Here is a 23202-nt window from a genome sequence, read left to right as displayed (position 1 = left end):
GAATTGGGTGCATGGTACTTCAAGACTGCATTACACCACTGAATCTTTCATTTCCCATGAAGTTTTTATGAATTATATACTGCACGGACTTAATGCTTGGAAAACTGGGAATGGCATTTCACAAAAACTTAAACCAACTAATAGAACATATTATTATTAATTTATTATTAGCACCATAAGAACCTGACATGATCTCACCATCTTCTATGACATTATTCATATTTAAGTCAAACTTTCTCAACCTAGTCAATTATAATAATTAAAAAATAAAAGTTTATTTTATAAACTAGTATGAGTAAATCCAAGTTCAGTTGAAGTCAACAGTAGTTTTCCCATTGATGGAACCAATCTTATTGTGTAAAAGAATGTTGAATTTCAAGAGATTTGTGCAGAAAAATCCCTGCATAGCTATGGGCTCAGTTGGGGATGCTGACAAATCACCACCTCTCAGGCTCCTTAATGAAACAGAAGTAATCATTTGCAGGGTTCTCAGTCATCATGTATATACATACATCTCTACACAAATACAGTCGTATGTTTGGAGGCATTCAAATAAATATGTGTAGGCTGAAGACACAGTTTGCCAACCCAAATCTATGCATGTCAGTATCCACGTGTACTGAAAGTCTGAAAGGGATAAAATGTGGAGATGAGAGAATTTATGTAATTAATGCTCTCCATAATGTCATAAGCACTAGCCAACATTGTGACACTTGTACAATAGCAAGTTCTGAAAACACTCACAGTTTATTTATTTATTTTATTACATTTTTAGACCGCCCTATAGCAATAAGCTCCCAGGGCAGTGAACAGCATTATAAAACAGATTAAAATACATGCGGATATAAATACAATACAGTACACAATAAAACAATTAAAATTTCCAAATTTAAATTCAATTTTAATTTTTTTTAAAAAAAATTTAAATGCCTGGGCAAAGAGGTAGGTCTTTACCTGGCGCCGAAAAGATAACAGAGAAGGCACCAGGCGTATCTCATCAGGGAGGGCGTTCCATAGTTCGGGGGCCACCACCGAGAAGGCCCTAGCTCTAATTGTTGTTCTCCGTGCCTCCTTATGCGTTGGGACACGGAGAAGGGCCTTCGACGTCGAGCGCAGCGACCAGGTAGGTACATAGCGGGAGAGGCGTTCCGCCAGGTATTGCGGTCCGATGCCGTTAAGGTTGTAATGGAAGTTCTAGTGGAGGGAAAAGGCATGGAGACGTTTTGCAAATATATGTGACATGGAACTTCAGCTGCTTTAGAGGCTCCTTATTCCTCCTTATACCTTCGCCCTGCACACGTAGGTGTCACTGGTAACTTGGACAGAACAGAAATGAGTCATCCCAGTTTTACTTCTGACACTAAACTCATAATAAAGGCACTATAAATAACTGCAACCGCCTCATGGGTTATTTCCTTCATACCAACAGGGCCCTTGATATCACCAACTGGTAGTAATTAATCCAGATTACACAGCTATGGTTACAGAGTAAGAGGGTGTTAACCTCTTACTCTCTAACCATATGCACTCTTTCCTAGGAGTAAACTTCACTGAACAGTATTGTGTTGCATCCTTTTCAATTTCTATCCACACTATTCCCAAATGAACACTTTCCTGGTAGCTTAACCAAGCAATAGGCATAATTGCAATCTTTTAACAAATCCTGCTAAATGGATTTTGGCAGCACACAGACTCACTTAAATAAGAAGAGATTTATTAGTCAATATAGATAGAACATGTTTTCAGTGTAAGATGAAAATATAAAAATAAAACCTTCTTTCTAGGTAAGAAAGACCTAAAGCAGGAAGTGATATATTTACACTAGTGCAGATGATCCATAACCATCTCCCGAAATTAGACAGCATAAGACATCATCAGTTTCTGACCCTTTGACTGTGATAATCACATGATGAACAGCATGGTCCAAATTACCACCTTGGAAGCCACTTACAGCAACTCTGGCTCTATCTTTATTTATTTATTTTTTAAAAAAAACTTATTTGGGAATAAGTACTTTGGTTCAAGATGATACAGAACAGATAAACAGAAAAATAAGGAAGTGAGAAAGTATGCACAGTTTCTCCTCGGGGGAGGGGCTGCCATGTGTCAAACAGCAAGACGTAATATACATTCACAAGAAATTCATTAGGATTGACTCACAAGAACTCATCATTAGAGGGGGGAAATAGAAGCTGTGTAGTTTAATCTTAGAATATCCCCCTGTCAATTAGAGGAAGAAGGTATATATATCATATTAGCTCCTATCTGTTAATGGAATCAGTTAAGTTCATACCTTCCCAAGGTTAATAGCAAAGTATTCCTATACCAGACTAATTCCTGCTGTGTTACTAACCATATTATGTGATATCATATTCAGAAGTATACTTCCCACCCCACTCGCCACTTCTCACCTGACACAGGCAAGAGATTAGAAGCATCTGCTTCTGTTTTCAATTTACTGCTGGTTGTTATTTCATTTTAACTGGGGACTTTCATGAGTTTTCACTATGGTTTAACCCAGATGTGAGGAACTGTGGCTCCCCAGATATTGCTGTACAAATGCTCTCGTTATCCTTTACCACATACCAGTTGGGGCTGATGAAAGTTAGAGCCCAACATATGGTGGGCCACAGCTTCCCTATCCATGGTTTATCCAAACAAGCAAGGATTAGAAACCATTCCTGGATCTCAGTTTCTTTGGACAAACCATGGAATAAAATAACCACACTTTGTTCCTCCTTGGATGATACAAAAACTGTGGTGTGCTGAACATAGAAGAAACTTCTCATCTCCTCATCATGGCTACAATGGATGAGAGAAGGGAGGAAAGAGCAGCCTCATGATGTAACACTAAACTATATCAGATATTTCTGTTCTTAACAGCCCCTTCCTTAGATGCAGTGCCTCATTTCTGGAGTGCATAGCATCAAGCTATCACCCTGATAGCTCCCTACTCTAACGCTACATCAGAAGAGTTAGTGCAGCCTAGGACCATAACTTAAGCAGCCAAAAGTATTCCTGTGCCTGTGTTTTCCCCACAATCCCTGTGCAGAACAGCTGAGCCCTAGCAAAGTATATGCATTACTCTTGAGAGGATGTTGTGCCCTCTTGCAAACCATTCCTTATAGGTCTCTCTAGCTTAGCATGAACCACAGCGGTCAATGTTAATGTGCATCACAATGTTAGATAAAGGACAGAGATCTCCCAGATAGCAGTACAGAGCCATTCTCCTGCTCGCTAAAAATGAAATCAGGCTTCAGCTGCAGTGCTGCAATTTCAGATGAATTAGGGTTGTTGGTCTGCTATTTTCATCTCAGATAATCTGAAATAGTCTCCACAACCATTTTAGGGCAATAATTAAGTGTAACTAGTTCAGGGATTGTGCACTAGGCCCTTCTTGATATGCATTTTAAAGCAGCTCACACACTGTTGAATGTATTACCATTATTTATCAAGCTTCAGTTTCATCAAAAGGGAAGCTCACTAACTTTACTAGGATTATTCATGTAGGTAAGTGCATATGAGTTCTCAGGGTCAAGGTTAGATTTAATGCACATGAAGGCCTTTCAAGAAGGTAACCCTTCAGTGTATTATGGCTGTTTCACTGTGGACAGTTTTCCATGGCTGATCTCAGAAATATGGTTGTATGACCATCATTGCTGCTTTTCATTTCTAATGCATGTGTCCCTGCCATATCTGTTTCCTTAATATATTAGTACTGCACTGTGGTCTCGTATTATAAAATAATATTGAGAATGGGAGGGATATATTCATTTTCTTTCCTTGGGCTATGTATATAAAAAAAGAGCTACTCTCAAAAGAAAGATATGAAATGCTAGTCCCAGTCAACTTGAAGGAATTCCTCGTCCGTTTTGTAAGATAAAGATCCTGTCACCACAAGAACAACTTTTTTAGCACTTGGTTCAGATTATACAGCCATATGATTCTTTTCCATTTAATAGGCCCATCTTCACAGTTGGAAAACCTTAAACTCTGTAAGATAGCCTCCGAGTTTCCTGGTTAAAAGAGCATGCTTCTATAGACTGTTAGCCACTTTGCTTCATAAGTTCAGTCACCACAAAGAAACATGGATGGAGATCCTGCTGCTCATTTCATTTCATTTGTTATTTTCCCAGTGTCTCCTTCCGTTTCCTTCGATACTTGGTATTCACTGTCTCACTTGACTGACACAAGAAGCCCACTGTGGGAAGAAACATTTCCTGTGAACTTTGCCTGGTTTCCATGGAGCAAAGTTTTCCCTTTAATTCTCACTTCCAGAGCTTACACACACGTGCAGTGTTTGTGGTGTCTTTCTGCCAAGCAAAGCTTACACCAGGATCAGTGTGAGGTAAAGAACTGCAACACACCATCGCACCAATTTATCAATAGCGTTATGCCATTTTTAGCTCCAGCTCTTTGTTCAGATTGGAAGAAATACCATTACTTTCCACTTTGCTCCTTAAAGTTATTGAGTTGTGTTGTTTTGGTGTGCCATCATTTTACAAACTATAACCATGCTAGCATCAAATCCTCTGTCAGCAAGTATAATAATATATTGAATACCATATATTTTATTCAAGGTTATCATTTGCTAACTGTTTCTTCCATTTTAACATTTCCCCATTCTAACATCCAGAAGAACTTGCAGTGAAGTATGAGCCTTTCAAAATCAAGTCAGCTAGACCTTTTAGTTAATTCTACAGGATTTAGCTTTCTAGATAGATCAGAACCTCCAGAACATAATTAAGCAGATGTCACTCACATGTAGTTAACTCAGAATTAATACAGACTAACGCCCTCTCTCTGTGTGTGCGTCTCTCTCCCTCCCTCTCTCTCTCACACACACACTTCTGTACTCATCCTCATTTGTAGTGGGAGAAATCCACAAGTGAGAAATTTGCCAGATCAAATTAGGTGCAGTGGTCTGCACAAACACACTTAAAATTCAAAGGAGGAAAATAAATTGTCCCTTTTATCACTCCATGCTGGCTTGTTGTTGTTGACCCAGGAGATCAGGATGTGAATCCCCACGCAGCCATGAAACTCACTGGGCCATCTTGGGCCAGTCACTGTCTCTCAGCCTAACTGACCTCAGGGTCACTGGGGGGGGGGGAGGAATGGAGAGGGGAGAACCATGTACACAACTTTGAACTCCTTGGAGGATTATTATTGTTGTTATGTGCCTTCAAGTCGATTTCGACTTATGGTGACCCTATGAATCAGTGACCTCCATGAGCATCTGTTATAAACCACCCTGTTCAGATCTTGTAAGTTCAAGTCTGTGGCTTTCTTTACTAAATCAATCCATCTCTTGTCTGGTCTTCCTCTTTTTCTACTCCCTTCTATTTTCCCCAGCATTATGGTCTTTTCTAGTGAATATTTATTTCATTAATTTATTTATTTCATTAAACTTATAGACCGCCCCATAGCCGAAGCTCTCTGGGCGGTTAACAAGAACAAAACAACATAAAAACACAATAGCATATAACACATTAAAATGCAATTAAAATACAGAATATTAAATTAAAACAATTCCAATACATACATACAAACATGATTAAGATGGTTAAAATGATTAAAATGCTTAAAATGCCTGGGCGAAAAGGAGAGTTTTAACCTGGCGCCGAAAAGATAGTAATGTTGGCGCCAGGCGTATCTGCTCTGGGAGGTTGTTCCACAATTCAGGGGCCACCACTGAAAAGGCCCTTTTCCATGTTGCCGCCCTCCGAGCTTCCCTATAAGTAGGGACTCGGAGGAGGGTCTTCGATGATGAGCGTAGTGTACGGGCAGGTTCATATCGGGAGAGGCGTTCCAACAGGTATCATGGTCCTGTGCCGTGTAAGGCTTTGTAGGTTAAAACCAGCACTTTGAACCGGGCCCGGAAACATATAGGCAGCCAATGCAGGCGGGCCAGAACCGGTGTAATGTGGTCGGACTGTCTAGTCCCCGTTAACAATCTGGCCACTGCATTCTGCACAAGCTGCAGTTTCCGGACCGTCTTCAAAGGCAGCCCCACGTAGATCGCATTGCAGTAATCTAATTTCGAGGTTACCAGCGCATGAACTACGGAGGCGAGGTTCTCTCTGTCCAGATAGGGACGTAGCTGGGCCACCAACTGGAGTTGGTAAAAAGCACCCCGTGCCACCGAGGAGATCTGAGCCTCAAGCGACAGGGAATCATGTCTTCTCATTATGTGTCCAAAGTATGATAACCTCAGTTTCATCATTTTAGCTTCTAGTGATAGTTCTGGTTTAATTTGTTCTAACACCCAATTATTTGTCTTTTTCGCAGTCCATGGTATCTGCAAAGCTCTCCTCCAGCACCACATTTCAAATGAGTTGATTTTTCTCTTATCTCCTTTTTTCACTGTCCAACTTTCACATCCATACATAGAGATCAGGAATACCATGGGCTGAATGATCCTGACTTTTGTGTTCAGTGATACAATGCAACCTGGAGGGGTTGGGGGTGGCAGGCAGGATCCACACAGAGTGATTTCCAAACCAATGACAACCTGAAAAGGGAAGAACATTCCAAAGGCAAGGCAGGCAAAACGGTTCCTTTTTCAGGGCTGAGCGATGAGGAGTGCAACTCATCTTTTAAAAAAAAAACATACACACACACATCTAAACTTCCTTTGCTGGTTCTGCCTGCCAACTATTTCTTGGAGCTTCTGAGTAACTGCAATTGGAAGGAGTGAGTGAGAGTGTTACTGATCCAAGAAGCAGGAGGGAAGAGAGGAAAGCCAGGGGGCAATCCGTAGGTGGCATAAACACCTCCCAAGTAATGGGCACCGACCAGAGCCAGGGCAAGAGGTGGACTGTGTGCGCTGCATCGAGCAGCCTCTCGGCAGCTTAGGGCTAGGAGGGTGCCCAGTCACCTCACACTGCGGACCTGGATCAGCGGTTCAGCGGGTTACAAGTAAGCCTCCCAAGTCAGGCGAGGGAGAGGCGTGTACACAGATACACACGCACGTACACAGAAAAATTGGTGTTAACTGATATTCACATGCAATCCCTTTCTGAATAGCGTGATTATATGGGAAGGGGGGTGTCTTACCCCGTTTTCACCGGATGTCACATTATACAACTGATCACTGTCTGCGACCTTTAAAAAAATATGTTTTCATGCCTAAGAGACCAGACTGCTCCGTAACAGCAAGAAAGCGCCCCCCTCCACTTGCAAAATAAATAGAAAGAAATGCCCACGAGTCCCCCTGTTGCCCTGCACTCACCGATCCTGAGCACTTGCTGGGAAGTCTGGGGGATGCCTAGGCAAACGTAGATGAGGAGGAATAAGAGTCCTCTGCCGGCCTTCATAGCAGAGTCCCTGGGCTCGCAGCAAAGGGATCTCTCCATCTTCTTCACTCCTTGCCCGGATTCATGCTTCAGCCTTTCGGCCCCACTTCTCCTCGCCCCTCGTGCATAAGCTACTTCGAACCGGATCTCTGGCCCTCATTCTTTCTTGGGGTCTTTTTTGCCCATGATAAGGACGGAGGTGGGTGACTGGGGGAGGTGGATATCGGTGGCGTGTGTATGTGTGTGTGTGGGGGGGGTTATAGTTACATATGAAGAGCTGCTGAGCTTGCTGCTTCAGGAGATCCACTTCGATCTCTCCTGACGTCTCCCGCCCTCCCCCACACCTTTTCCTTTAGCCCATCGCTCCCCCCTGCATCCGAGAGCCGCCAGGTGTGGGGCTTGGTGGGGGATGAGTCGTGGTAGTGGTGGGGTCTCCGCTGTAAGAGATTAGCAAAGCGATTCGCGAGGCTGGAAAGTTGCCTCTCGAAATGGCCGGTGTGGCTCCCTCGTGAGACCTGGCGCCAAGCGCACAAGTGGAGGAGAAAGGGCGCGCGAGGAGAAGGCGCGGCGTCGAGGGGGCGAGGAGAGGTCCCCTGGCAGAGTCTGGTCTCCAGCAGATGAAATGGGGACTGAGCCGCTGCTCCGTGCACCTCTCGCCCGCCCGCCAGCTCCACAAACTAAACTACTTTCTGCCCTTTCGCTCCAGGATTGATTGAAATCTCCGCTCGCAGCCTGATGATCCAAGCAAATCCCCTCTCCGTATTGGCCGGAGCTGGCGCTGCTCTCGGGGAAGCATGAAAGGGGACCCTGTCAACTCAAAGACGGTCAGTTGGACAGAAGGGAACAAAAATCCTTTGGTGACGTCATTCGGTGCGTCTCTCCTCTCCCCCCCCCCTTTATACTTCTCTTCCCTGCAGTTAAGGCGCAAGAGCGCATAGGTGGCTTCTTTTCCTGCGGAGGGTCTTCCAAGACTCAGCGTAGGGGGCATGCAGAGCCCAAAGGAGATGATACCGTTGAGCATTATCCTCGCCACGAACTAACCCCGACCTCCAAGCAAGCGCAGCTCATTTTAGAAGTCTAGCTCACAGGTTGCCGGGCTAAGCGGGGAACTCACCTACAGGCAGAAGTAAAAACATTCCCACCTTGGGGTTACTTTATTCAGCCAAGCTTCCCGTGGTGTAATGGTGGTGAATTTTGGCGTGCGGGACAGCCCTCATGGCTACGCCCCCAAGATGAGTCTAAAAACTCCGGGGAACTGTGCTGATCCACTACATATGGATCAGCGAAGAGTCATAGAATAGTTCTTATCTGATTTCCTCGATGCTAATATGTCACAAAGAATAGTAAAACTTGAACGTCTCATCCACTTGCCAAAGTAAGGAGAGTGCATCCTTACCCTGATGCTTCTGCAGATGACATCATCGCTCCCACTCAGAAAAAAAAGTCCTGGAGCTGCATGCCTTTCCTCTCTGCTCTGTCAGTACACCTTATACACAGCAGGCAACCTTTTCTTTTCTACCCTCATTTGCATCATCCAGACACATGGAACCATGGTGCTTGTCAGGGACACAAATGGCCCCTTTGCCAGCGGTGGCTGATGCCCGTTGGGACTGGTAGAGCAGAAGGCAGACTGGCCAGCAGTAGGCAGAGCCAAAGGCAATGCCAGGCAGAGCCAACTAATTCAAGTTATGTCCCCATCCTCATCACTACAGGCGGGGCAACACTGAGCCTAAGGAGGAAGAAGCTGACAGACAATGTCACCCTCTGGACTGGACATAAGAAGGCAGGCAGCAGGAACTGGTCGAGGGAAGACTGAGGTTGCTGGGGTGTGGGCCCATTGGCCCTAAAAAACTAGCCTCCACTGCATTTCCCATGCTGCTGCTTGGCACTGACATGCATGTCAAACCATGGCTTGGGGTTGTGATGGGCAATGCAACCACCCTCTTCACCACCACATCAGTGGTATCCTCCTGGCTCCACTAACAACCTTCTGCAGTGCACCAGTTTTCAGACTGTGGCAAGCTGTGGGCTGGATTGCCACATTTCTTCCAGTTGCAATGGGTCCCTATGAGAGGGTTCTCCATGGAACTGACTACTAGGAGTCTTCACAAAACTATGGATTTCTCAGATTTCCCAGCTTAAGCAGGGTTGATTCAGAAGTGGCAGCTGGTAGCGGTTTGGTCTTTATTTAATAGTGAACAACTTAATGGGGGGGGGCTTTACCATTTGTTCTCTTGGTCGTCTTGCATGAACGGACCAAATCTACATATTATGTTCCAGTCCGAAGGCTGAAATCATCCAAGGCCATAAAGCCCTGGGGAGCCCTAGCCTAACAATATCAATTCCCTGCAGCACAGCATTTAAAAGCAGAATTTGCAAGCACTTTACAAGAAATTTACCTGGGAATTCCATGAAATTATGAATAAAAAAAAGTAGCATTCATGTGGGGCCTGCCAATATCTCGTCTTCTGTGACAGAATATGGCTGAATGATGATTAACCATTTTTATTTCCACAGCTCTACTGACTTGATTCCTAATGGGGATGCATGGACAAGTATCAATTTAAAAGCCAGTCACCATACTATCCACTTCATTGGCATAAGGCAATGTTTCTCGAGCAGAAAATTACAAAACTGAAATGGAAAATGCACGAACTGTACAAGTAACTTATTTTACTGGTAAAAATCATGTAAATGGCTCCACACAGGAAGCAAAGCACAAGAAAATGATTAAGTACAACAAAACACAGGAAACTTTATTACTGAATTCCAGCTGCTGAATGCATGTAGGATATAAATGTACAAAAGCAAACACTAGGCTGTTCAAATGCTTATATATAAAGGCTTCAATTAGGTTTTAAAATGTATTATTACTAATCTGGGCCCTACCAATTAAGGATGATGTGAAGATTTTTTAAAAAAATCTTACCAATGTTAATTTTAAGCATAAGTCTTGTTTAACTGGCTTTGTTAAGGCAGGGGATAGAAAACAAATAGTGGAGCACTTTTATAAATCAAAATACACTGTTGAAATGTACAGTGATATTTGCAAATTTGCTCTTTTTTTAAAAAAAAGTCATCAGTTCTGATCATTATGGTTCGCCTGAAGATTTTTAGCCTCTAGACCGCTTAAGTCAACAATTCAACATTCTCATCAGATCTTGAATTAGTATTCAGTGACAACACTATCAGTGCACTTGAAGAACTGCATTGTTTGACGTATCAGCCTAGGTTTCAGTTCACATCCAAATCATATTCCCTGTTGCCTTTCTTTGTCCAGCATCCTGATGTACACTCAAGTGAAATGAACAGAGTCAAGAGGAAATCCCAGCAATTTTCTGGCTAATGCTCCCTTTCTCTGTCAAACAGATTTCAGTGCCCAGAGCTTTATGCATGCGAGATGTTCAGAGCACGCCGGCTGCCACATTTGCTTACTCATTCATTGCACTGCCAATATTTAATTCAGTGCATTAGTAAAATGCTTTGGAATACCTTGAGAATGTTGTGAGAGCCAAAAGGCACTTCATGGCAAAAACCACAATGTTTGCAAGCCAATCCAGATGTGGATCTGGCCAATTGCATAGAGAACCTTCACAGCAGTGGTTGCCAGGCATGTATAGCACTGGCATGGAGACTCTCTATGTCATTACTACAGACAAATCCACGTCTCAACTAATACTTACAAATGTTCTGGGTTCTGTGTGAGCATTACTATACAAAAGCTCTTTTCACAGGTCTGCAGCTTTTCATGGGTAGCTTAATAAACTAAATTGATTAGTTAATTGCTGGGGGCAAGTTTTAAATGGCAGAGACAAGTTGTAATCAGTGGGAGTTAAGGGCATACTTCCTTAGCTACTTTGGTGCTGGTGTGTTACCATAAGAGCAAATGAAAGTAAAATAAAATAGTAAAGACAACCTCTCATTCTAACAATACACAATATTTTGTTTAGTAAATTGTAAGCTGCCTTAGAAACATAAGGAGCTGCCTTATATTGAGTCAGGCATTAATCTATCTAGCTTAGTATTGTCTACATGACTGGCAGTGACTTTCCAGAATTTCAGAGAGGGATCTCTCCCGGTTAGGGTTGCTAGGTCAGAAGCATCCCAAATTCTGAGGTTTCAGGGACAGGCCCAAGTGATGTCATGAAGCATGATACATTAAGCATCAACTACAGTTGCTTGGAGCATACAATTCAAACAAAAACATTCCTCTGATTGGAAATTAAGATAAAAATCTTAGCTAAAAGATGGAGCCTAGATAGGGAACATTTAATCTGGCCTATTTAGTTTTTTAGTTTAGTTTAATTTCATTTATAAACTGCCCATAACCAACGGCTCCCTGGGCGGTGTACAACATAAGATAATACAATAAATCAACAAAAATCACGAAATATAAAAATACAGATACATAATAACAATAATGTAATATTAAGATCACTAAACCATTAAAACATTAAAATACTTTAACATGAATTAAAATGCCTGGGAGAATAGAAAGGTTTTAGCCTGGCACCGAAAGGATAACAACGTAGACGCCAGGCGTACCTCCTCGGGGAGACTATTCCACAATTCGGGGGCCACCACCGAAAAGGCCCTGGATCTTGTCACTACCCTCCGAGCTTCTCGATGAGTCGGTACTCGGAGGAGGGCCTTAGATGTCGAACGAAGTGCACGGGTAGGTTCGTAGCAGGAGAGGCGTTCCATCAGGTATTGCGGACCCGCACCATGTAAGGCTTTATAGGTCAATACCAGCACCTTGAATCTAGCCCGGAGACAAATCGGCAACCAGTGCAAACAGGCCAGAACAGGTGTAATATGTGAGGACCGATTGGTCCTCGTCAATGGTCTGGCTGCTGCGTTTTGCACTAGCTGCAGCTTCTGGCAAGAAGGGGTTTGTTTGTTTGTTTGATTGATTGATTGATTTCCCACCCTCCCTCCCAGCAGGAGCCCAAGGCGGCAAACAGCAGTAAAAACACTTTAAAATATCATAAAAACAGACTTTAAAATACATTAAAACAAAATATCTTTAAAAACACTTTTTAAAAAAGCTTTGAAGACATCTTAAAAAAGAAAAAAAAGGTTAAAAACATAGTGTTTGTGGTTTTTTTAAAAGGTTTACAAACATATTAAAAAGCAATTCCAATACAGACGCAGACTGGGATAAGGTCTCAACTTAAAAGGCTTGGGGAAAGAGGAAGGTCTTCAATAGGTGCCAAAAAGATAACAGAGATGGTGTCTGTCTAATATTTAAGGGGAAGGAATTCCAAAGGTTAGGTGCTGCCACACTAAAGGTCCGTTTCCTATGTTGTGCAGAACAGACCTCCTGATAAGATGGTATCTGCAGGAGGCCCTCACCTGCAGAGCACAGTGATCAATTGGGTATATAAGGGATAAGACAGTCTTTCAGGTATCCTGGTCCCAAGCTGTATAGAGCTTTGTACACCAAAACTAGAACCTTGAATTTGGCCCGGTAGCAAATGGGCAGCCAGTGCAGTTCTTTCAGCAGCAGGGTGATATGTTGGCGATACCCTGCCCCAGTGAGCAGTCTTGCCACTGCATTTTGCACCAGCTGCTGGTTCCAGACCAATCTCAAGGGTAACCCCACAAGGAGCACAATACAGTAATACAGCCTGGTGGTTACCAGTGCATGGACAACAGTAGTCAGGCTATCCCGGTCCAGAAATGGCCGCAGCTGTCTTATCAGCCAAAGCTGGTAAAAGCAGTTCTAGCCACTGAGGTCACCTGGGCCTCTAGCAACAAAGATGGATCTAGGAGCACCCCCAGACTATGGACCTGCTCTTTCAGAGGGAGTACGACCCCATCCAAAGCAGGCAACTGACCAATTATCCAAACTCGGGAACCACCAAGCCATAGTGTCTCTCTTTTGCTAGGATTCAGACTCAGTTTACTGGCCCTCATCCAGCCCACCAGGCCAGGCCGGTCACCAGAAGGTCATTGTAGGAAGAAAGGAGCCTAGTATTGTGCAGATGTTAGATAGGAGCACTCAGGAGTAAAAATAGATGCCCGTGAAGGCTGCAATTCTAAAAACACTTACTAAGGGTCTAAGTCCCATACAACTCAATAGGACTTACTTCTGAGTAGACATGGTTTGGATTGTGATGCTGGTAAAGCTTGACTAGGGATCCTCTGCAAAGATATGCATATCCAAGCAGGGTTGGCAACCTGGAATGACCTGTGCCTACCTTTTAACATGGCTTCTCCAAATTTCTTTACGGATTTGACCCTTCACTTCAGAAAGAGGTCTGAAAAATGAATAAGAGAAAGAAGATTCTCTGCCCTTTTCTGTCTACCGTGTGGGCTGCTATAAACTCACTTTGACAGCTAACCCAATGTCAGTGAATAATAACTGACAGAAAGAAAACATATGGTTTGGTCTACCTTCACAGGCAGCAGCTTGGCAACAACAGTTGCAGCCATGCCTCCCAGTATGTGAATGCTTTTTTACCACTATTGAGCAACAAACAAACCGTCATACAACCAACAAGGTGCATCATCAGTGAATTTAAGCTGAGCACATGGAACCACTGTTGTTGCTTATATGGATGTAAGGGAGTACAGTCAGAAGTAAATAAAATGCAAACAGAAAAATAAAAATAAAAGTCAGTGATGCTTTCCTAAATGCAATACCATACCAACCACAATAAGATTCCTATGAGTAAGGCAGAAAACTCAGCATCCCACAACCAGTCAGGATTCCTAACGAAAACCCAAAACTAAGAAAATCCTGGAGCCACTCAGCCAAGGTCACAGAAATCCCCATGCAGCACAACCTGACCCAGGGACTGCAGTTAGAAGCTATTATGTTTTTTATCTGTTTTTAACTCGTTGGTTTTATTCTTTAAAATGTTTTTAAATACCAGTGTTTAACTCTTTTTGCCAATAATTTTATTGTTTTAATTTATTCTGTAAACCGCTTGGAGGTTTTTTACAATAAAGGAATATAAATGTTGTAAATAAAATACAAAAATTAATTTTGGAGTCACTGTGGCCCTTGAGTCTCTTTCCACTTTTAGGAACAAAGGAATTTGCCTTATACTGACTCAGGCCATTTGGTGCCATCTAGCTCAGTACTGATGACATGGTCTAGCATTGGCTCTCCAGGATTCCAGGCAATAATCTTTTCCAGAAATTGAATTCTAGACCTTTGCATGCAAAGCATATGCCCTGCCACTCAGCTACAGCCCTTCCTCTGTTTAAAAAAGTATCTTTTAAAATTGTTCTTTTCAATTCACTCTTGAATACACATCATACCTAGGGCAGATCCACACCATTCATTTAAAGCACATTCAACACACATTTGAAGCACATGAAGCACACCACACCATCATGGGAACTGTAGTTTGTTAAGGGTGGTGGGAACTATAGCTGTGAAGGAGAAACTTTACTTCCTAGGATTCTTTAGGGGAAGTCATGTACTTTAAATGCAAGTTGGATGTGATTTAAATGTATTGTGTGGATCAACTTAATAACCTTTGCTTGCATTTAAATCATTTTAATTAATTTTTAAAAATGGAAATTAGCTATAAAGTTTACTGGGTGACCATGGGCTACTCACTATCTCTCAGCTGAATCTGCCCCTCAGGATGAAAACAACAGAGGGGAACCATAACCACCCCAAGGAAGAAGGGTACACTTAAAATGTAGAGAAAATAATAATGTACAATCATAGTGTGAAATCAGATACTTATCGGGACATAGTATGAAGAAATATTTATATAAGCATGACTGTCAAAGATGTTTATTATTTACACAACCTGTAAAGAAATTTATAGTGCAATCCTGTTTTTGTTTACTCAGAAGCAAGTGTCAAACAGGGAAGCATGCACAGTACTGCAACTTCAAGTGATAAAGAACTTCACTCACCCAACCCAAAATTCAGAATCATGCCACTTTAAACTGTTTTGCAACTGTTTATACTTTTTTTTTACAGTTATTGGACTTTAAAGGGATTTATTTCTTGTTGTGAGCTGCCTTGGTTTCCAATCACCAACCCTACTTCACAGGGTTGTTGGGAAGACTCCACACACAAACACACACTAGAGCAGCCTTTCCCAAACAGTGTGCCTCCAGATGTTGTTGGACTACAACTCCCATCTTTCCTGACCATTGGCAATGCTGGCTGAGGCTGATGGGAGTTGTGGTCCAAAAACATCTGGAGGCACACTGGTTGGGAAAGGCTGCACTAGAGATATAAAAATACATACACTCCATATAATACCTTCAGAGCTTGGAAAAGTTACTTTTTTGAACTACAACTCCCATCAGCCCAATCCAGTGACCATGCTGGCTGGGGCTAAAGGGAGTTGTAGTTCAAAAAAGTAACTTTTCCAGGCTCTGCTTATTGTCAAAACAAGTTGGTCACTGCAGAACATTTTAAATAATATAAAATCAGTATTCGTTTCCTACATAATAAAATCAGTGATACCTATGTAAACCCTGCCTAATTGCTTTAAAAAATAGGAATGGAGGAGGAGAGAAAGATTTACAAAACAAACACAATTCTTTGCTATGTTCCCTCAAAACTCCCATTAATTTACAGCACAATCCTAACCATGTCTACTCAAAAGTAAGTCCTATCAAATTCAATGGGGTTTACTCCGGGTATGTAGGATTATCATTGCAGTTTTACTCCCAGAAAAGGGAGTATTGGATTAAAACTTCATATTGGGAAGTTTTTCAAAACACTGCCATTTTCAACAGCCCAGGAAAATAGAAACTTGTTTGACTCCTGCAAAAAAGAGAAAAAAAGACAATGCTATATACTTACTTAATTTATGAGATTTTCAGATAAGCAGAAAAAAATGTGATGGTGCCTAGCTGTTGCCTTGTCAATGACAACCCTTACTTCACTTATTGGCTACAAACCTGAAAGGGCGGGGTTAGAGCAGCCAGCTAGGAGCTCATTTAATAGAAGTTGTGGGGGGGTGGCTGATGTTTTGGTGTATATCTCTTGAACCAGACCACCTAGAAACTTAATTTTTTTTAAAAGGAAAGTGGAGAGTCCAGAGATTCAGATGTTTCACCCAGAGACTCAGAAAATACCCCAAAATACAGAGTCTCTGGGTGAAAACATGAGACCTGGCAACCCTACTCCCAGTCCTACCTGGAGATGCCAGGGATTGAATATGGGACCTTCTGCAGGCAAAGCAGAAGCTCTGTCATTGAGCCAGAGCTCTTCCCTTATATTTCCTTTGATATCTAAAAACAAAGCAGGCTTTTATATTGCCAGCAATCCAAAGAAGTGCACAATTATTTTCACATCCCCAAAGATGCTTTGGGCTTTTGTCTTTTAATAGGAGCCCCCTTGCTGCATGACTAACCACTTTTGGAACTGCAGAGGTTTTCATAAGTAGTTTGTGATACAGTCTGGGGATCTGCTATCTAAAAGAAAATGTTAAAAAATCCCACTGGACATGCCAAACCACGGACATGCATAATCTAGGCCTTTGAATTCTGATCACTGAGCTGTTGGTAATATGCAAATATAACTTGAAGATATATTTTAATGGAATTGAATGGAATTTATTAATTGATAATGTAACAAATGGGGATTTAATCAACTAACAATCCTGTGTATGTCTACTCAGACATAAGTCCCATTGAGCTGCTAGGAAACTATTCATAGGATTGCAGCCTAAAAGATCTTTAATCAATTGGGACTGGATCCAAGTGAATACTCAAAAATGCTCTGTCTATTAACAACTTCTCTTTATTTTAGAGTGGAAGCTTACTTGTAACAACACAATCAATTATTTCAGGTTGCTTTAAATGTATTACTGTTGTAGTTTATGTCATGCCAAAATTGCTACTGCAACTTTGCTTATTATGGGAGTAAATTTGACTTTTATTGCAAGTCCAATTAGGGTGCTCAAATTAAGGGTATTTATGTGCCCTACATAATAAGCTTTCTTCCTTTAGCTTTGGTGTGGAACTGGTATTGAAAACCAAAATCACACGCATTTGTATGTGTCCAGCATGTGAAACTTGAGGGTAGCTGTGACCATGAGAACTCTACCCTGTGAGGTGAAAATGTCATGAACATGACTGATAGCATGATGTTCATGAGTTTGCGAAGGAACCACTAGGCTAAGCTGGCTCAACTGATAGCATGATGAGATTTCAAGAGTAACAGTAAGTTGGACACTGCTTAACTGCTAATTGTTTGGCTACTACTTAAATATTCAGCAATGTATTATATATATTATTGGCATTTAAACTTCCAAATGGAGGCATGGCTTACCATATTTGACTAGCTCTTTCAGAACCCACATATAGACTCTTGTTGTTATATGCCTTCAAGTCAATTACAACTTATGGCAACCCTATGAATCTTTTTTTGATATATTCATATGGTTTTCATGGTAAGAGGTATTCAGAGGTGGTTTACCATTAAGACATAAAAAAATCTGCACCTAAAAAGAGTCACTATGCACAAAATTCTGTTTTTTTAATCAATATCTTTGTAAAAGCCTATGTAATCAATCCATCACAATAAATCCTTACATTTGTTTTTAAATACTAGGGACTATCTCCCCTGCTCACTTCGCTCACCAACCTTGCCCACTGTCACCAAATTCCTCCCACCCCTCACCAACCCTAAGTCCCCCCATAGCAACCCCTTAGACCTTCCCCTTTCACCTCCTATAACTGCTAAGCCCCTCCCTTTCCCCCTTTAGACCTTGCTAAGCCCCCTCCCTTTTACCCCTTAAAGCTCCTCCCTCCCATGGGTTGCCAAAGCTCCTCCTCCCCTCACAGGACACCAAAGCTCCCTCTCTCCCCACATGGGTTGCCAAAGGTCCCCCGCCCCCCACAGGTTGCCAAAGCTTACTTTTATACTGGGGTCAGTTATGCTGCAATAAAGGTGGCTCTGTGAATTGCAGCCTATCTCTCTCTCACACACACATACATGTGTGTGCGTGTGTATATATATATATATATATATATATATATATATATATAGTTGCCTTGATGTACCAGGGGGAATCCATGCACAGAAGTAGTTCTCCACACATGGATATCTTTGCTGGATGTGAACAAGATGCACAAAAGGGTGCTGTGAGAGGTAAAAAAAATCCCAAACCCTACACCTGTCAGCCAGGGATGCACACATGGTGTTTTTTGCTGGAATAGCACCATCTATATACCCATTGAAGTGATGGTGTTTTCAGTTTTGACCATGCTTAACTGCTCATGAGTTTGTGGTCAGAAGACCTGTTGGTTAATTCTCCAACAGGGGGGCTGTACCAGTCCTGGTGCAGATTCTGGATGCATCTGTTCACACTCATTGAACAGAGACTCACTACTTAAGAATTTGCATCTGGCATTCCTCAAACTACATATCCACCTAGAAGAGACCTAGAAGAGAAAATGACAAAATGTCATTTATCACTAATAATTTCAAGCTGAAAACACTCAAACATATCATTACTGATCTGTAGCCCATGCTGGACAATGACACTTCCCTCTCACAGCCCTTGGTGTAAGCCACACACCAGAAATAAGGACACAGGAAGCTGCAGCAGACCCAGATGCCAACTCTTTCCCCATGTCTATTCTGGCAACATGATTACAGGACCCAATGATGTCATCCACAGCATCTGGTGTTCACTCACCTGCTCATCTTCCAATCTGATATATGTCATTATCTGCTAGCAATGCTCTTCTGCATGCTACATAGGACAAACAGGCCAGTGTCTATGCAGAATAATAAATGGAGCCCAATGTGACATTAGAAATTACAGTATTCCAAAACCAGCAGGGGAATATTTCAATCTCCCAGGATACTCTTAAGTGACCTTAGAGTGGCCATCCATGAGCAAAGAAATATCCATGGGTGAGTGCAATGTGAAATCTTTGAATTACAATAGATCAAGTGTTTCAGTGCTATCATTTGTGTATTGAACTGAGACAAAGGATTTTTAGCTCATTATTTGCATCCAATGCCAAAATGTTTGTGTCATCAGCAATTGTTTTAGGAATTATACCACTGTTAATTATTTAATTGTCACTGTCTGCATGTTTTTGCATTTATATATCAGGATAACACTTCCTGCATCTGAGGAAGTGGACTGTAGTCCACATAAGCTTATGCCATAATACATTTGTTAGTCTTTAAGGTGCCACAAGACTCTGTTGCTTTTTCACCTATCCTGGTGTTAAGCCATATGGGACAAAATGTTATAAATACATTTATCAAGCTTATTCTTACAAAAAAGATCACCTTTTAATATCTGTTAGAAAAAATTTATTTTTTCTAAGAAAGGATATAAAAACAAATGGCCTGATCTAAGGCATGCTGTATTGCCCCCTAAACACTTCAGAATGTGGCATACCAAAGCAACAGCCATATCACTGTCTGCAACATTACTGGACACAATGTTTCTCTGAACTGTTGAAATGGTACAGCAAGCAAATTGTTGTGAAAGTACTTAGGACTGGAAGTGTAACATTTATTTTAAATTGATCTAGAGCCATTTCTGCTGTGGGTTTTCCTGTTCAGCTCATAATATCCCAGAACATTTTATTTCTGTTTAACTTCTAGCAACTTTCCCTGTTCAACGATTAATTTGTATTGCTTTATCTATTCACTTCTTGTTGATTTCTCCCTTTACTTCTTCTCTATCCACCCCAAGATTCATTTAGCATCTTGTATACTCATCCACTCTGCCCTGCATACCTTGTTTAGAATCAAGATATGATTCTAAACCTTTATCTCCTTATTCCAATATTTTCCAGGCTTTTAAAAAACAGACCCCCTTCTTATAAACATACACAATCATCTGTCCCCAATCTAATTTATTATCAACTCATAATGATCAAATTTATGATTGCTGGACTACAAATGTCATTACATTAACAGACTGTGAGCGTCAAACTTTCTTTTCTTCCCTCCTTCCTCTCTTTCTCCCTCTCCCCTTCCATTGTTCATTTAGCATATTCTAATTTTAATTTTAGCATCATATAACAAGAGACCTGCCACCAATCAGAAAATCTGCCATTATCAAAACAAGGAACAAAGAAAAGAAAAGGGATCTGAATTATATGTGTATGGAATTATATATGAATGGAATAATAGACAGTTATTTCTTTTCTTCAAAACCCAAGGCTGCATAAATTCCATTTGGCCATAACTAATGAGCCAAAGTCATTGGCAGCTTCATATTCTTACAGTTATACAAAGTTGCACAATCAGGGCCAAGATTTGGGACCAACAGCAAGATGTTGTCTAAGACTGTTAGTGGTCAGCAGCAGAGAGGCCCACTCTAGAGGTAAGGAGCAAAGCCAAATACAATGATATATTCATTCATCTTGTGGAATCCTTTCAGATCACAGGAGTGAGAGTGTAGTCTGGGCAGGCCAAGGGCTGTCAATTGGATGTAAGGGAAAGGAATGGCTAAGAGGATGCAGCACAAGCAGAGAAGATAGACTAGAGACAGTGGATGCAAGCAGTCAGGAACTGGATTAAGGGGAAGGATAAAGATAGAACAAAGCACCAGCAAAGTGTGAAAATCATCTGTGTAGAAAGCATATATCGCATCAGGGGCCAGTAAAACGCCTGTCACCTGCTTCAGGGGCAGGACTAAGCAAAGGATCCACTATGTCAAGCCTGCAACCAGAATTGAGCAGTGGCACATGCATCAACCTGATAGCTAGTTAAGCAGCCACTGTACCTGTTGTTTTTGTGATTCCTGATGAACCAGTGTTGTGTAGTGGTTAGTGTGTTAAACCAGATGCAGGGAGTCCTGGCATCAAATCCCCAAGCAGCCATAAAGCTGCCCATCACTATCTCTCAGCCTAACCTACTTCAGAGGATTGTGATTAAAATGGGGAAAGTGACACAAATACACACGGGTCTGAGCATCTTGGAAGAAGGATGAGATAATATATATAATAAATAAATCCCAGTGAAATACATTTTTAAAGCAAATAGTTTTTCCCTTTAAAAAACCCACAAAACATAGTCCTTTCTCTCTCTTGTTCTTCATTTGATAATTTTTTCAACTGAAAACACAGAAAACTAGTAGTATATGGATTGATAATGAGCCACAAAGACTTCAGCTCAGCCTGGGTTTATTTTATCCTTGACTTTGGACTAATTCACATTCTGTCCATTCTATTGTTTTGCTGCATGAATGCATTCACTGCAGCTAGTTGATGACAATCTTGTTATTTGATCCAACAGAAACACTTTACTGTGTTTTCTGACAAAATAAGACAGCATAATATATCTCAGTCAGAATACTTTGTTTTTACTGTATTGTGAATATGTCTATAAGTTAGGGCCAGCATTACCATCAGCTGGAAAGGGATATTTTAAAATACTGTGATAGGTGGATGGAGCAAGACTTGAGCCATTTTCTGCCCTCATGCTTATTGTTAGGTACATCGATCAAACTTGAGGTCAAGGAAAGTCAACCATATCTCTGCTAATAATGTTGTCAAGTACACTGCCAGCCTCCCCCATAGGTCATTTTGGACTTCTTGTGATTCTTAATTATCTTGAAGTGCAGATAATTGAAACAATCCATTTGATATAGGTCAAGTTCCTCCACTATGACGATGATACATAATGCAGTGTTTTTAGCAATAATAAAATGCCTTTGCAAAGTGAGAAATCAATCAACACCGTTATTTTTAATCCCCTGGACTGCTACAGACTTTCTTCATAATGTTGAATAGCACTGATTCCTGATCTCTCCATGTTGGTTCAGGTGATGTTTTTCTCACTTTAGGTAACATAAACTCTACATTTGATTCTGAATCTGACATTTTGGCATCAGGAGAAAAAGAAATGTGAGTACTAATAACTGAATATTTCAAATAATAGCAGGGAGAAGAAGATGGAATCTTTATTCCCCTTAGCTGGAAAAGTGGTGTCTGAAAATACCTTTTTCCGTATGTGACAGGGATAGGCAACTTGTGACCCTCCAGATGTTGTTGGAATCCCAATTCCCATCATCTCCAACTGGCCCGGGCAAGGATGATGGGAATTGTAGTCCAGCAACATCTGGAGGGCCACAACTCTGTTTAGCAATATCTGGAGGGCCATAGCTACCCCCACACATACTATACAGTATAATGTATGTGTGGTGGTGGTGTCTAATTTGTATACCGAATGCATTGTATGGATGAGGGCATCTGAAGCATCCCTGACCAAGATTCCCTGGACAATAATCTCAGGCACTGTTCTCTCAGCGTGGCTCCAAGAAAAAACAGAAGTGAAAAAGCAAGGGAAAGTAAGGTAGCAAAATGGGGCGTAGTTAGCATCCCTTTTGGTGTAAAAGGCTTGATACTTGGCCCAAAGCTGTACCATGTTTTGAAATGAAATTCAAAATGTTTGCAGCATTGATAGTATTAGATAAGAAGAAATCATTTTAAACATATGATTGGGTTAAATATATATTCAACAACATTAAGCATTAACTTAATTTCAGAATGGTCATTAATATTTCCACTTCAGCTCAAGTGTCAGTATTAAATGATATAAATAGAGTCACCAATATATTTTACTCTCTGGGTTAATTAATTCATCAGTGCTTGAAAAATTCATCTTGTCCAGTGCTAAGCATTCCATGTAGGGGGCAACTCTAATGTTCTGTAAAGGCTTCAGATTCATTCCCTGGTTTTCAGGAGCAGCCAAGTAATTTCTAGTGTCTGGTATTGTCTTCTGTGAGAGCTCAAGGCTCACAGAGGAAGCTCAGCAGTGTTGCATCAGGAGGACAAGGCAGCAATTCAAGGCAAGAATCCATGGCCCCAAGAGCACAAGCAGGACCTTGGAGAGCTCCCAGAGTCCTACAGAGGTTGCTATACAAGCTGTTCTCTCTGCAAATACCTAGATCCAACTAAAGGCATATATGTGATGACTAGATCAATAGTGTAGTAA

General features: G+C 41.5%; 1 protein-coding gene across 1 annotated transcript in view; it reads right to left on the bottom strand.

Annotated features, from left to right (window-relative positions):
- GRIK1 (glutamate ionotropic receptor kainate type subunit 1) overlaps window positions 1-7632 on the bottom strand; it is a 276806-nt gene extending 269174 nt beyond the window's left edge. Inside the window, exon 1 of the mRNA XM_061629481.1 lies at window positions 7235-7632. Coding sequence (XP_061485465.1) covers window positions 7235-7358 — 124 coding nt within the window. The 5' untranslated portion in view covers window positions 7359-7632. The remainder of the gene's footprint in view (window positions 1-7234) is intronic.
- Between the last annotated feature and the right edge of the window lie 15570 nt (window positions 7633-23202).

This window comes from Rhineura floridana, chromosome 5, assembly GCF_030035675.1.
Source record: "Rhineura floridana isolate rRhiFlo1 chromosome 5, rRhiFlo1.hap2, whole genome shotgun sequence".
Classification (NCBI taxonomy): domain Eukaryota; kingdom Metazoa; phylum Chordata; class Lepidosauria; order Squamata; family Rhineuridae; genus Rhineura; species Rhineura floridana.
This window is presented reverse-complemented; position numbering and strand designations above follow the sequence as displayed.